Raw genomic sequence first — 15442 nt, 5'->3', positions numbered from 1 at the left:
AGTCAGTAAAAGGCGTTTTTTTTAAAAGGTGCTGGGCAGATAAATACATCGGTTTTATTGCACATGTCAAGTGACGCTGCTGTGTGGTGTATTTAAGGCACACTGGCCATAAAGAGAACACTTCATCTCCAGCCTGAGCTCAACCTGCACAGTACGGTAGCTGTGATACGATATAGCAAACAATTGAGTTACTTACACAGCTGTTTAATACACATCAGCAACATGACGCTTTTGTAAATCATACAGACAAACACACTGAGCCCAAAACTGGTATCATGAAATGATAGTGGAGACACACATTGTGTGTGTGACTTTGGCCACATCAGATTCCCATCTGATTGACAACTTTCATAAAGTCACAGTAACAGACTGGGTGGGTGGGTGGTTTATACTGGTGTTCTCTTTATCAGCAAGATGACCTCCTCACCCACAGAAAGCAGCGTCACTATCAAACACTCAGGATAAAGGTTTAAGCCACAGAGGTGTTAGTCCCTAAAAAGCACAGCTCACAAATAAGAAAATGTATTGATCATATAAATAGTTCAAAGCGTTCACACTGATCACACTGATCCCTCAGTTATAGGTGAGTTTAGTCTGCTGGGTTGGGTTTCCATTCGTTCCTCTTAAAGCCAGCGACCAAAACTGATTCTAACACTCCAAATGCTTTTGGGAAAACAGAAGCAGGTCCATTCTGGAGCCCAGCCTCGGTCAGTATAAACTGATGGTGTTAGTGTCGGTGGTGTGCTGGTACTGGGTTTCCTGCTGTCTCAGTGTGGCTGGAACGTCTTGGCCAGTTCCTCCAACAGAGACATTAACTTCTGCTCCTCCAAGGGCGAGCTGTGGGTCCAGGCCAGGGGCAGATGGGTGGACACCATCTTTCGGTCTGAGCACAAACACACACAGATGTTAACATACAGGTGTTTACATTTTAAGCTGATCTGTTTGCTCATATATTCCTAAATCCCTAGTGTGGTTTTAGCTGTCAGGGATCAGTCAGCCCAGCATCAGAGGGTCAGCTCTGATATGGCCTGTGTTTAATTTAGCCAAGCATCTCTCCTAACACTGAAACATCATTTAATGAGCAGAGTTTCTGCCAGACAATTAAGGCTTTTAAGACCTTTTTAATACCACACAGAATTCACTCTAATACCTGAAGATCATTAAGGTCAAAGTATGCAGGTTTGATGAAATGACCCAGAATGATTTGTTATTATATCAGTATGTTATTAGTATGTTATTAAGACTTTTAAATAACTTCAAGTTCTTTCCTGAAGAAATCTGAATTAAATGCTTTTTAGGATCTGCAGAAACCCAGAGACTCAGTCAAATGAGATGTGTAGGTAGAAGCTTATAGTACTTATAGTATAGTATATTATTACTAATTGTATTTCTAGAAACGTTTCTGTTGCTTGGGAAGCAGCCAGAGTTGGAGGTTCCATTTTCATTGCGACTGTATTTACACTGCAACTTAAAGTGTCTGGATACTTTTTTTTTTTAAAATTGAATATGTGCAATAGCAGACCCCAGGTTTTCATCTTGCATAGGAATGCACAAATCAGAATGTATCAGTGTTGCCACACTAATAGTAAATATCGCCTTTGCTGACAGCTGTTCTGATTTTGGCACCTGTAGCTGTTTGGACGAGCGAGTGTTGACATGAGCTTAAAGCAGTGGAAAAAAGCCGGACAGACAGCTTGACTGGTATTTATGGAGACACCTCAGATCTGTCAGAATTTGGGCTTATCCTGCAACCAGGATCCAAACAGACATGATGTCTTCAGTTAGATGTGATGTCCTCTAAAGCATGTCATTTCCACATCAGTGTGGCCTCACGGTGGTATTAAAGAAATGTAAACAACAAGGTCGATCAGCTTGCTCACAATAAAAAAACGAGGACACCAGACATAACTGCCTCGTATTACATCTCATTGAAGATGAGCACAGGATGTTTGTGTCTCTGTTGAAGTGTGTTTTTCCTACTATCCTCCCTCTTCAAGGCCACTGGGGTCATTGTGTATGTGTCTGTGTGTGTGCACACCGAAGTGCATTTGTGTGTGTGTGCTCATTGAGGCACTGTACTCTCTGGCAGTATCTGGCACCAAAAGCAGCCCACTCCAGCTGCAATGGACACAAGCCAAACCCTCACTCACACACACGCACGCACACACACACACACACACACACACACCATGCCCCCTCTTCAACCCACAACTGACAAACACATAATTCAGGCAGCAGTCCGCTATCCTGTCCTCTAATGCCATTCTTACTCTTTTTTGTGGTTTTGGGTGATTAGGTTTTTGCTTTTCTGTGTTATGTCAAACCTTTTTTTTTTTTTACCCAGAAATCCCTGACAGATAAATGAGCGCACAATGAGCGAGTTAAAGATTGCTTAATTTTTGCATCATACCCTGATAGAAGCGTCCACTAGGATTTGTGGTTGCGGCCTCAGAGACAGCCAGCCACACCACGGTGTCAGCCCCCTGCTCCGGGGTCCGCAGACTGTCCTTCATGGAGCGATGGAAGTCTGGCATGGCGTTGGCCACCGCTGGTTCACACAGACAGAGACAGAGAGGGAGAGAAACAAACTTGGATATGTATTGGGGAATGAGGAGGATCCAATATAAAGAATTATTTGGTTAAATTAGCAGGTAACCCTTTGTATGTGTGAGTGGCCAGTACCTGGAGTGTCCACCCAGCCAGGATGCATGACGGAGAAGTGGATGTTTGTGTGAGTCTTTGCCAGCTGCTCTGTCATCACCACCTGCTGCCTCTGGAACACGCACACACACACATACACAGAGCGTGTCTTAGAGGATGTCTGAAGGGTTGGACTATAAGCAGGTGAAGTGCACACGTCTCTTTGACATGTCATTGTCAGTTAACTGATCGACATACTTGAAACAGACTTGAAACAGGCACAGATCTGAGGCATCCAGGCTCAGATATCATCTGATGTTTTCTGAAGGTGGAAACTTCCATTTACCAGAATTGTGCATGTATGCTTTTTTATATTTGACCCTAAAAGTTTTATCAGAATTTTCTAAAACATTAATACTAATGTTTCTACAGTCATTTATATCAAAGATAAACCAAATATTTAGAGACTGATTCGCGAATGACCTCAATTAACAACAAAAGGCCCAAATCAGCTGCAAACTGAAAGTGTCTACCCTGCAGTCTAGGCTTTTCCTTCTACTGTAAATCTTACAAGAAAATTAACTTTATATGTTTTGTCTGTTTCCTTCAAATATCCAAACAGCCTGTTAGTTCTTACTTTGTGCTGGGCGTAGACCATGGTGCCGTCGTAGCGGCCTCTCTCAGACTGCAGGTTTCCTGTCCTGAGCTTCTGCACCAACATTCCCCCTGATGACACTGTGATCTGAACACGGAGGAACGGACACAGGGGCGAGGGGCAGGAGAGGGAGCTGGGGTTTTAGAGGTTGTGATATATAAAATCCAATTCTGTGTTATGTGTATATCCTGTATGTCAATCTTCACTGCATCCAGTGGTTTATTCAAATACTTCAAAGTAAGTACAACTTTTAGGTACACAAGTACTTTCATTTTATATTTCAGCATCACTGATCTTACCTAACCTTTCAGATATAAAATTTTACATACAACGCCTATGATCAGCTTGTAAGATATGACGCATTATTTTAAATTACATTACTGAATACATATTATGCATCAGTAATAATAATCAAACATTGTATTATAATATAAAATGACACTGACAGGAGACATTCTGCCTTTATAATTATTACTTATATTACTTACTGAGTCCTTTTTTTAAAAAAATAATCAGTGATCAGTGACTCAGTGAAGAGTAGAACCACCTATACTCCAGCTACCGCTGTTGGTGAATCTGTCAAGGTCACGGATGGGTTTAAATTTCTCTGCATACAGATTCCTAACTCGTAATTACACGGATTATTTCTGGTAACAGCCACTTCAGATTGATAAAAGGCACAGCAAAGGCTATTTCAGATGAAATCTCCCATGTGTCCAAAAACTCTAATCAGTTTCTACTGGCTCTATTGAAAGTGTTCTTAGAGGAGGTTTAATAGTGTGAGTGGTCGGTGGAGTTTGCTCTCCAGAGTAATGGAGAGCAAACAGCCATACTTAGGTGAGATATATGATACTTGGTGCAGGAAAAGAGCACAAGCCATTATCAGGGAGAACACTCATCCACTTATTTTCGCTGCTACCATTGGCTAAACAATATCAAAGTGCACATCAGTTGTTGTAAAGACGGCTGTTATCCTCAGGCAGTAACAGTCCGCAGGGCACAGGAACAAATATCTCCTGACCCACTGTGTTAGTAGGCGTCTATAACTTCTGTGAGGACAGACACACCTACAGCAGAGCAGACAGTTGGAGATTCAGACTCACCACTCTGGGATCTGTGCTCTTCTCCAGCAAAGGAATGAGGCTCTTGGTGAGAATGTAAACCCCTGGCAGACAGACAAGGATGGAACAACACGTTTCATATCTATCCCAACCTTTCCTCCTTGTTGTTGTCTTCACACCTCACCCCCCTGACCTTTGACTCACCAAGGACATTGGTGGCGAAGCTCTTCTCAAACCCCTCAGCATTCACATCCCTCTGACTCATGATGGAGCCTGCGTTGTTGATCTGCACAGATTACAACACGAAACCAAGATGTTTTGTTTTTTTAACTTAAATTCAAAGATCCAAAACATATCAGATAAAATCAACAAATGCGTGAATGACACTAACATGAAGATTATAATCTGTCTGATATTTTCATATATGAAAATAGGTAACTAATGTCACTCACCAGTACATTTAGGGTCTTGTACTTTCTCTTGAAGGCCTCAGCAAACTCCCAGACCTTCTTGGTCTCAGACAGGTCGAGGATGTGGACGTAGACCTCCTGTAATGACACCAGCCATTTAGAATACTGAATAATGTCATGTCTGGGGAGCCAGAGTCAGCATGAAGGTCGTCTGTCCACATGTTTTGTTTTGTTTAGTTTTTTTAATATGTGTTGAGAAGTGAATCATACTGTACTTTATTTCCTGTCTCCTTGACAATATCAGCCCTCGCCTCCTCGGCCTTGTCCTTGTTCCTACACACCATGTGGATCGTTCCACCTGTTACAAAGACAGAATATGCGACTGTGATGTGTTGTACCAGCTGATATGAAAATAGTAGCCGACCACATTTCTGAGAGCGGGAGAAGACTATTGGATTTATCTTCACCCACCTGTGATGCATCCAACTTCATATCACTGCATGACCTACAGTGTTTTATGCATATTTCTCAAACATTTTGTTCCTGTTTGTTTGCAGGCAGTTTATGACAACAGAATAAACACAGGAGACAGACCATACAAAATATTAGGACATGTTTCTCACACTGAGCAGCACACTGGCCTTTAAAATCCTTCTGCCCTTTGTTATGTACAGATTTAGTAAGTCAAGTCAGTGTTCTGCTGTTTTTCTAAAACTATTTTTGTCTTCCTGTCGACTGTGCCTAATACATTATTGGGATGTGCATTAGCTATGTCTGTCTGCACCTAATCTGTGCACAAAGGTTTAGCATCACTACATGGTGCAGGGTTATTTTAAGAATTAGATATTCACAAAATGACTTGCAGATTCACTACAATGACTTATAATAATAACACTAGATGCTTTCAGGATATGTGAGTGTCAGTTGAAACATGTGAGAGTGGTACCTTTCTTAGCAATGGCCATGGTGGTGGCTTTCCCAATGCCACTGTTGGCTCCTGTTATCATGAAGGAGCGTCCAGCCACAGACACATCCAGGTCCTTCTCCACAAAGCGCTTGGAGGCTGACAAGAATGCATTCCTGCAAGATATTACCATTTACCATATCAGCAGTCTGCTTATCTGCACATATGTACTACTTCCATGCATCCACATCTCTGCCTCAGTGCTCAGTTTAGTGTGTGCGTGTGTGTGTGTGTGTGTGTGTGCATGCGTTCAGGTCATAATGGGTCAGTGTTTGAGGTCAGCCTGCTTACTGTATTTCGCTTCACAGCTTTACTGTACAATGAAGGAGAGAGGGTGCCTGGCATCATCTCTGATAAGAAGGGGTTTGGGATGAGACTACTGACAGTGGCAACAGCTTTAGCGTGTGTGTGTGTGTGTGTGTGTGTGTGTGTGTGTGTGTGTGTGTGTGTGTGTGTGTGTGTGTGTGTGTGTGTGTGTGTGTGGGTCACCAAGGATCTCAATTCCCCCCATTGTCCTGGATGCCATTGTTGAGGGCGGCTGAAGGGAAGGGGGGGGGGGGGGGGGGGATAAAGGGGACAGGGTGGGGGGTAATACTAAGGCTAAATGCCTGCTCTGTTCACTGGTGTCATGCAGAGAGCTATTAGTGCAGGGTCAGAGCGGGTTGCCGGGCAGCTCTCTGGGAGAGCCGATAACACAGAACAAAGGGGAGAAGGGAAACAATCACAAAAGCACCTCTTCAGACAATTTGGCTTTCTGTACACTGATGAGGAAAGACGCCTCAGGGCTGCAACAGGTCAGATAGGACCGATAAAGCATTTATCAGTGAGTTCAGCGAGTTGTGGCTGAACAACCATCTTACATGGCTCCTGGTGGGTCACTATCAATTTAATCGATTCATAAATCAGTGACATTCAAGGGTGTGCACTGTTTTCATTGTCTTCAGTGATGCAGTGACAACTAAAGGGTGGTAAACTAAAACCTCCAGTGATCACCAGGGTGCAACCATCCACCAGCAGGAACAGAAATCAGCTGTTTTCACCAGTGCATGCAAGTTAAACAGCTTCCCTTTCAAAGATTCAGACCTCATACAACTTTCCTCCTAACTCGACCTCATGTGTCTATGTAATTTTTACATTGCTTAAAATTACAGCTGAAAATATAGAGATAATTTTCTTTTTTTTTAAATAAATAGATTTGTTTTTAGTGAAAATGCCCATTACAGTTTCCTAGCTAACATCTTGTTTTGTATGATCAACAGTCCAAAACCCAAAGATAAGTGATTTACACTGAAAATACAAAAAGGCATGAAATCCTCTCATCTGACAATTTGAAATCATCAAAGATTTGACATTTCTGGTATAAAAATGGACTAAAATGACTGATCAGTTAACAAAATTATTTATTTCCTGTGGAGCAGCTAATTGATTATTACTTGTTTCAGCTCTACTTGTCTCAATTTTAACTTTAATTAGAAATGTCATCAAATTATTTATGACAGTCTTTAAATGAAAAGGCCTGTTTTAATTTTTTTTAATGGCCAGAAATAATTCAGAGGTTAAACACTGACTTTTATCATGAAATGAACCAAAAATAAAGAAAAGCATCTTTACTTAGAAAAACTAAATCTATTTAATCTGTGTGCAAATTAAAACCTGAGTAGAACGTAACTTTTTTTCCAATCCAATTTTCCAATCAGTTCTGACTAATGCAAAGATACAACGGTCTCAGATAATTTGGTACCCTGTGATGTTTACTCCCATCAGAATCCGAAATACAATAAAAGAATAAAATCATGAGGCAAAGAGCAGAAAATCACTCTCAGTTTCATATTAGGAAATATTTAATATCAAATAGTTTAATATCAGTAGTCAGCCTATAGTATAGTAAGTATTAAATCTTTACACTTTCTTCTACATTAAGTTTCTTAAATGACAGTTTCTCTGAGAATGCATAATTAGGATCACTTCCATACACGCAGACCAGTGAGGATGCACACAGGACACATTAGGAGGCAGACTGGCTCCAGCTCCTAAAAAAAACCCTGCAGTGAAGTAGTGTAGGACGGACAGGTGCATCTTACCTGGTGAACTCAGTCATTCCCTTCAGGAACCAGGCGGAGTTGCGGTACAGAGACATGGTGTCGCTCTGGAAGCCTCTCGCTGAGCTGAGCTCCGTCCTCTGCTTTTACTCTGGACCAACAACCACGTGTAGCTCCGCTGAATTAACATCAGCGAGAGAGACAGAGAGAGAGGGGGAGAGAGAGAGAGAGAGAGAGAGAGAGGTCCACCGACCACCCAGCGGAGGGAAGGAAAGCTGCACGAGCTCATTTAACACAGAGACACACGTTTATCCCGTTTGTTGTCCTATAACATCTTCTAACATGCTGTTGTAACAGTATAGCCTTAGCCCGCATTATGAGCAGACCCTGCAGCCTGATGTTCCCACTGTATCTACACTTCCTCAGGATGTTTTGTTACTTAGACATTAACGTGATTTCTCCCATAAATAAAACCACCTGCTCCAGCTCCTCTCACACGGGAGAAGAGTCGCCTACCAGGGCTCATGGCAAAGCACTTCACATGAAATATTCCTCCTATACAATAAAACATAAACTACCTGACAGAGACAGATAATGAAGCACACATAAAACTATGGAAATAAAACTGCTCCATCTTCAACACGAACTTAACTACTTAGATTAGTGTTTAGCTAAAAATATTTCCTCTTAATTAAGTAAGTGAAAACAAACAATAATACTGAAGAGAGAAAAAATATTTTTAAAACATTTACCAAAAGAAACAATAGCATGGTAAATAAAAAAATTACACACACCTTTATATATAGATATAACATTAACCGTATTATTTTCTTATAATATGTGATGTGTAAATATGTGTATTTTACATGTGCACTCAGTCTCACATAAAAGTATGTTGCTTATTCCAAAAGTGACTCCAACTAAATTAAAGACTCCACAACCACCTGCCATCCCCTCACTGACTGCGCTGACACACCTGTCTGCGTGCGGCTTTATCCGGTAGTTTCCCCGGAAGCCAATCAGCAGCAGGAGCGCAGCAGGGCGCGGCTCTGACCGGAGGTGTACGCGCGCTGAGGATCAACAATGTCGCCTCTTCTCAAAACGCGCACGGTAGAGTAGGACTCTACGATAAGACTCATTATAAACCAGCGTGTGGGTGTGAATTTAAAGCGACTTCTCTCCGACTGCTCCTGACAACATGGTGAGTATCCGAGAATGGTGCTGCGGCTGGATGTACTGAGTTCTGTCCATGCACGTGTAGACAGCAAAATATAACTATAGTTTTTTTTTGTTTTTGGTAAACAAATGAAAACTGCTGACGGAATGGGCAAAATTGAATTTTATTTTATGGTTGTAAATCAGTTTAGGGAAAGGACTTCCTTGATCAAAGGTCACTAAACTAGTACTGGAGTGGGGGATTATTTTGTCTTATGTCAACCTCCTGATATTTCCTGGACCTTTTTTGTTTTAACGTGGATATTGCAGCCGGAAAACAATATATGATTCATCTGATTTATTCCTTTGAATTAAGAAATCTGAGGTCAGAGTGGAAAGCTTATAAGGGGTGGGCGCTTAGTGTGACAACAACATCTGAAAGGCAAATGAATGCAAATGTTCTAATCTGTAAAATGAGCTCATTTTTTTAAAGATGTTATTTAAAGAAAACATTACAGATGATAATCCAGATTCACACATACTCATCACATTATGTTAAAATGAATGTTTTAGCCAGTAGCTGATATTCTGTTGTGTTCCTGACCGCCTTTACTCTTCATGTCCCGGTTTATCTTGTTGCAGGCAGAAACAGTGCTGCTTGCAGCTGCACCTCAGGGCAAAGAGCTCTCATTAATTGCCCTTGCACAACACAAGTATTGTATTTAGTGTGTCATAACACATCTCTGTCTTAAAGGTGATAAAGGTGTTATGTTTCCCTGCTGATCCTCATTCCCATAGCTAGTTGTGAAATATAGTTGTTGCATGGTAAAGCTTTATGGTTGGGTTCAGTTTAGCTGCAGATTTGGGACTGGAGGATGGGCTAGTATCACTGTATGCATGTGTATGTTTTTGCACATGCATCTGTATGTGGCTGTTTCATCACATGTCTGTCATGACAGTCTATACGTTTTAACCCTCACAACACACGATGTTGCTCCTGTCTGGTTATTTTGTACCACAACAAACATTTCCTGTCCTCCTCAGATGCGCTTCCTGTTGCTGTTCAGTCGGCAGGGAAAGCTGCGATTGCAAAAATGGTTCACGCCGTTAACGGACCGGGAGAAGAAGAAAGTGATCCGAGACATGATGATGTTAGTGCTGGCCCGTCCACCACGTTCCTGCAACTTCCTCCAATGGAGGGACCTGAAGATTGTTTACAAGAGGTGCCTATGAGAGTCACAGACGTGTTTCTTTCCCTGTTATCATTATGAGTTACTGTGTTTTGTAATCTCTTATCATGGAAGTTAGAGACTGAGGTGTTTAATAGAAACCCCCCCTGAGCTGACTCTCTTCATGCTGAATGGTTCATCTTTGTGTTTTCTCAGCCTGTGCTTCAAAATACACACAAAGCCAAGAGACACACCCGTTCTCTGCAATGGGTTAACAAGACCTAGAAAGAGTAAAGGTCAAGTTAAACACACAGAGGATCACCTAGATGACTGGCAGCACGGTGGTAGTGATGGTGCAACACAGTGCTTATCCTCTAACCTTTTATCTTCTCTTCTCACAGTAACAACCTTGTAATAAAAGTAGAGCTACAGGGAGTGGGCGAAAAAACACCTCACAATATAATGTGATTCAACCAGTAAACCAGTAAAAACAGAGTAACCAGTAAATTCAGTGATAAATTTGTATTAAGTGTCAAATTAAATGCTGTAGTTTTTGAGTTTTTCCTGTTAAGTGTTCCTGTTATTTTGACCACTCTCTGTATATGTGTGTACATACAAGCAAGAACAATAACAGTAAAATCCTCAAGCATCAAAGCTAAAGCTGTGTGCTTATTTTTCAGCAAAGCCCTGCTATACTTTCACAATTTCTAATTTCTTTTTTTTTTTTTTTTCATTCCAAGAACACCTGTAGACGCAGCTGCTGACCTTTGTCCTCTTGAATTTCAGGTATGCCAGTCTGTATTTCTGTGCTGGTCTGGAGGACCAGGATAATGAGCTGCTGGCCCTCGAAGTGCTGCACAGATATGTTGAGTTATTGGATAAATACTTTGGCAACGTAAGTACAACTGAATGTCTTGGTCCAAGCAGAATTCATTGTTCATTTACAACCAGTTTTTAATCTATATAAACTCACAGTTTATATAAGGAGTATATAAGGAGTAAGAAATACTCAGAGCAGAGTGAGGGAGACGTCAGTGAAGTACAGTCTGCACATGCTCACTTACAGTCCTGAGAAGAGGTCTAATCAAGCAAAGTGAAAACACCTGTGTGGGTGAACTGTGGCTGTGTAGGAGCTTCATTTTATGAAGATGACCTCCCCTCTCAAACACTACTGTTGTCTCAGAATGCTGTCACTGTCCAGACTCCTAAGCAAGCAGCTCCATACTGATACAGAAATGACAATACTAGATATACGCTAGGTAGTGTAGGTAGTATCATGGTGAAACAGGAAAGGGCCTGCAAACTAACTAGTAAAGCTAGAAGCACCTTAATATCAAATATATCTTGTATGAGTGCTGTAGCAATATGAGTTCCCTTCACTTAAAAGTACTGTGTGTCATACATGTACGTGGCCACATAATGAATGTCTGTGCTACAAAGAGAACACAAAATAAGTGATTACAGACAGTCTGTGGAAACAGAAAGCTGATATGTTTCGATTTATCAACAGTCAGTGCAATTATATACAGATATCACAATGTAAGCTGCAGTGGCTCTTGTGTTACACTGTACAGTGCTCACTGTGCTCTTTACCAGTCAGACTCCCCCTGGTGTCCATAAGATGCCTCTGCTTCAAAACCTCTGCTTTTTTCTCATGGGTGAAATGACCTTCCATACCACCGGCCGAGAAAGTGTGACTTTAGTTTAATGGATAGCTCATTGTTGTGTCTTCACCTGTCAGGTGTGTGAGTTGGACATCATTTTCAACTTTGAGAAGGCCTACTTCATCCTAGATGAATTTCTGATGGGAGGAGAGATCTTAGAAACCTCCAAGGTAGCGGTGGGTGTATCTATGGAGGAGGCTGACACGCTCCAAGAGGTACAGTAAGATTTCCTCGACTGTCAGATAATGTGGGTTTTGTTATTGCTCATATGTAAATGTGTTCATGTACTTCTACCCTCATCACAGACAATGGAGGAATACATGAGCAAACCCGCCTACTGAGCCAAGACAAGATGAGAATTTCAAGACTTGAACCAAAGGATTTATTACTCTGGGATATTTTTACTTAGTGACTAATAATGACTCATTTGGCATAAGGCGGTGGTCTTACAATAACCACAGTCCTGGTGATTTTTCATGCTTATACTTAAGTTTTAAGAATTGTAATTATATTTGCATCTGTAAGTGCCTTTTTTTAAACCTCATATTTATTCAACTCAGGGTTTATGACAGGAGAGATGAGTGAAAACACTCATATTCCAGTTTATCTAAATACATTTTTTAAAAAATATTTAAATATGTTTTTGCAACCCCAGTAAAACGTGGCAGGCAAGGCATATTTATATTTAAACCCATGCACTGTGTGATGGTGAGGAAATGAAGAAACACTACACAGTAAGGAAAAATAAAGTCAATGCTTTATTAACCTCAGGTATGTCACATATGACCACATTTAAGAAAGAATTACCAAAAAAACACAAGTGAATCTAAGGGATCCAACACTGATTTTGGTTGTGTGTGTCTGTGTGTGCGTGTGTGTGTGTCTGTGTGTGTGTGTGTGCTCAAATGTAAGGCTGGTGAATCACATGTACTGGTTGTTTAGTACTTTTGAAAAAAAAAAAGCATCAAATGAATGTCTGAACACTCATATTTCTGCTAATAAATAACAACAGAACAACTAAAATTAACAGCATCATTTATTCTTTAAAATACTTTATTTTAATCTTCTCCCTCCACCAAACTCTCTCCCTCTCTCTCTATATATATATAGGTCCAAAAGTCTTAAATGGGACAGTGGTCTCAGAGTTTTGGACCCTGCTACACATATATACAGCCCTATTTATATTCCTTGGGCAGTTTTGGCATCAGTATCACTTTCCTCAGTTTCTGGGTTCAGGTAGCTCAGCAGTTTCATCACGGCCTCATTGTCAGTGCCTTGCATTTGTGTGTCATCGCCCCTCTCACCGTCCTCCGACTGTCTCTTTTCATTTGGGCTTTGATCTGAGTCCATGTGATCAAAATAGTCCTGTATGGCCTGTTCAAAAGAGCCTGTCATGCTCTGTTCAGCCTCATCCCGCTTTTGGCTCGCCCTGTTGTTGTTGTTGCTGGACGCGAGGTTCAGATACTGTGCCGGCATCTGAGCTGCTAAATACGCCGCCAGTTCATCCTCATCCATGTTGTTGTCATAGTCATCCCTCAGTGTGGTGGGAAGGCGCCGTTGAGTGGGAGCAGAATCCCCCGAACGCCCCATAGGCAGAGTGTGAAGTCGTGACAGCGAGCTCTTGTACTGCTTCTGCTTCCTGACAGGAGCTCGATCCTCCCTGCCCCCTAACCCCAGGATGTTGAGGATTTCTTCTGTCCTCATCTCCTCTGGGGATTTTTGAGTATCAGGCAGGCGTCTGTTGTAGAACCTAGCCTCGGGAAGCTTGTGTATCTTCTTTGAGGATATCTGAGAGAGCCTGTTTTGTGCTCTGGATAAGTTGTTGCTCTTTCGTAACTTGTCTTGACTCATTATCTCTCCGGTTTTGAGCATGTCCATCAGGTCTTCAGGTGGAATATGGTATTTCTGGGAGATCTGAATGAACTCGTAGATGGTTCGCGGGAATATGTCATCTCTGTACTGTGTCTGAGCCACTCTCCTCTCAGCCCTCTTCTTCTCCTCCTCCTCTTCCTCTATCTCTCGTTTCTGTTCCTCTGTTTTCTCCAGCACTTTCAGGAGGTAATAGTCCACTAGGTTGGTAACATCATCTGGATCTTTTGACCTCTTGACTGGATAACTTTCATCATCTTCCTCTTCATCATCCTCATCATCTTCTTCATCATTGTCATCAACATAATCAAGCCCTCGGTCAACCTCTTGTTTGCTGTCCCTCTCCTCTTCCTCCTCCTCCTCCTCCTGGTCTTGTTGTGGACCCCAGTTGAGTGCGAGATCCCCACCCACATCATCATACGCCACATTGCTGACATTAAACATGTCGTCATCTTCCTCATCATCGCCCTCCATATCGTCTTCCTCGCCTTGACGTTTATGCACGGTCTTCGCACCAGTCAGCTTGTCCAGTTCATCAAACACAGATTGCAGCGTTGCCAGATTCTGTGGCGTATACTTCTCCTCCACGTTCTCATTGGTGCGCTTGAAGTGGCTCTCGTGCTTCAAATCTGGCCCCTCGTCCTCTTCTTCTTCACCCCCCTCACCCTCTTCCTCATCCTCAAACATTAGCGGAAGCTTCTTTTTTTGGAGCATGGTGCCCTGTTGCTTCTGCTGCACCCGGGGATACATGCCGTCCTTCATGGCTCCTCCTCCGGTGCTGGGGCGAAGTGAATCTGGCTTGGGGGCCTTCTCCACCTGCTCGAGGGTACTGAGCACAGCCTGGAGCAGCTCCTCACTCTTATCCTCCCTTCCCTCCTCCTCTTCCTCATCCTCATTTTTACTCTGCACAGGGTTAGAGGCCAGTCTCAGCATCATACGCAGCTTCTCAGCATCATCCATGTGGCTGGCATCGTACCCTGCAGAGAGGGGGCTGTTAAAAGGGTGTCTGTGTCGGTTCTCTGACGGAGGCTCTCGGTGCACTCCAAGGCTCTCGATGTACTCCAAGGCTTTGAGCATGTCAGCATCAGGAGCCTGGTGGACATTTCCCCTCTGGGAGTCTGAATCACTTCCCCACAGTTTGTGCTCTCTGAGTGGCACCCCGTGAACACCAGAGGAATTAAGGAAGAAGAGGATTAAGAGGAGGTTGGCAAAACAGAGGAGGAAGAGATTGTTTGTTGTGGAGGTTTCAGGGAGTGCGGGCATGGTGACGCCTGCGGAGGAAAGACAAAGATACACATGTCAGCACTGACCTTTACATGTTAAACTAACAGGTTCTCACCGGTTACCGCTGTGGCATTTCTCTCACGTCTTTTGCTCTTATCACTTCAAATGGCTGGTCTGATGATGACATCACAGACCACAGAGACCTTTGTGCTGATTTAAAGCCAGATCAGCGTGAAAATCTGAGCCATGAATTTCTGCTCTGCTACAAACTAGTTGAAACACCTAAATTTACCTTAACAATATTTCTTCTGAATGTCTGACAAAAATGTCCTGTTAAATTCAGCAACAACAACAACAACAACAACAATAATAATAATAATAATAATAATAATAATAATAATAATAATAAAAATAATAATTATTATTAATATGAAATCCTGCCGCCTGTTTGCCAGCAGCAGTAATAGCAGCGGCATTCAGCTCCCGTGCAAATCTCATTAGTCGTCAAATTGCTGCTCTCCGTGAGTCACGGCTCCCGTTGTCAAGGTAACCCGGTAAGGCTGATGTTCTCCTTTAATCGCTGAGAACCTGC

General features: G+C 42.3%; 3 protein-coding genes across 3 annotated transcripts; 1 reads left to right on the top strand and 2 right to left on the bottom strand.

The window, feature by feature from the left end:
* Window positions 1-441: 441 nt before the first annotated feature.
* dhrs12la (dehydrogenase/reductase 12-like a) lies at window positions 442-7906 on the bottom strand. The gene is made up of 10 exons (XM_041046167.1): window positions 7812-7906; window positions 5713-5846; window positions 5042-5124; window positions 4809-4904; window positions 4561-4642; window positions 4399-4460; window positions 3278-3382; window positions 2683-2773; window positions 2411-2548; window positions 442-883 (listed from the first exon to the last, which is right to left on the bottom strand). Exons 1-10 carry the CDS (start codon window positions 7865-7867, stop codon window positions 768-770), a joined length of 963 nt encoding a protein of 320 aa, XP_040902101.1. The 5' UTR covers window positions 7868-7906; the 3' UTR covers window positions 442-767.
* A 930-nt stretch (window positions 7907-8836) lies between these two features.
* ap1s3a (adaptor related protein complex 1 subunit sigma 3a) lies at window positions 8837-12768 on the top strand. The gene is made up of 5 exons (XM_041046166.1): window positions 8837-8970; window positions 9969-10147; window positions 10880-10988; window positions 11835-11972; window positions 12063-12768. The coding sequence occupies exons 1-5, from the start codon at window positions 8968-8970 to the stop codon at window positions 12096-12098; spliced, it is 465 nt and encodes a 154-aa protein (XP_040902100.1). The 5' UTR covers window positions 8837-8967; the 3' UTR covers window positions 12099-12768.
* A 57-nt stretch (window positions 12769-12825) lies between these two features.
* Window positions 12826-14889, bottom strand: scg2a (secretogranin II a). The gene has a single exon (XM_041046165.1). The coding sequence runs from the start codon at window positions 14887-14889 to the stop codon at window positions 12937-12939; it is 1953 nt and encodes a 650-aa protein (XP_040902099.1). The 3' UTR covers window positions 12826-12936.
* Window positions 14890-15442: the final 553 nt, after the last annotated feature.

Source organism: Toxotes jaculatrix, chromosome 9, assembly GCF_017976425.1.
Source record: "Toxotes jaculatrix isolate fToxJac2 chromosome 9, fToxJac2.pri, whole genome shotgun sequence".
In the NCBI taxonomy this organism is placed as follows: Eukaryota; Metazoa; Chordata; class Actinopteri; family Toxotidae; genus Toxotes; species Toxotes jaculatrix.
Note: the sequence above shows the minus strand (reverse complement) of the source record. Positions and strands in the feature narration are given on the sequence as shown.

Bases quoted from the DNA above. Each gene is read 5' to 3' on its own strand.
- dhrs12la (XM_041046167.1), bottom strand. From the start codon at position 7,867: ATGTCTCTGTACCGCAACTCCGCCTGGTTCCTGAAGGGAATGACTGAG. The intron at 5,847-7,811 runs GTAAGATGCACC...AATATCTTGCAG, and splicing joins GGAATGACTGAGTTCACCAG to GAATGCATTCTTGTCAGCCT. The intron at 4,905-5,041 runs GTACAGTATGAT...GTGTCATTACAG, and splicing joins TCAAGGAGACAGGAAATAAA to GAGGTCTACGTCCACATCCT.
- ap1s3a (XM_041046166.1), top strand. The intron at 10,148-10,879 runs GTGCCTATGAGA...CTTGAATTTCAG, and splicing joins CTGAAGATTGTTTACAAGAG to GTATGCCAGTCTGTATTTCT. The intron at 11,973-12,062 runs GTACAGTAAGAT...CCCTCATCACAG, and splicing joins AGGCTGACACGCTCCAAGAG to ACAATGGAGGAATACATGAG.
- scg2a (XM_041046165.1), bottom strand. From the start codon at position 14,889: ATGCCCGCACTCCCTGAAACCTCCACAACAAACAATCTCTTCCTCCTC.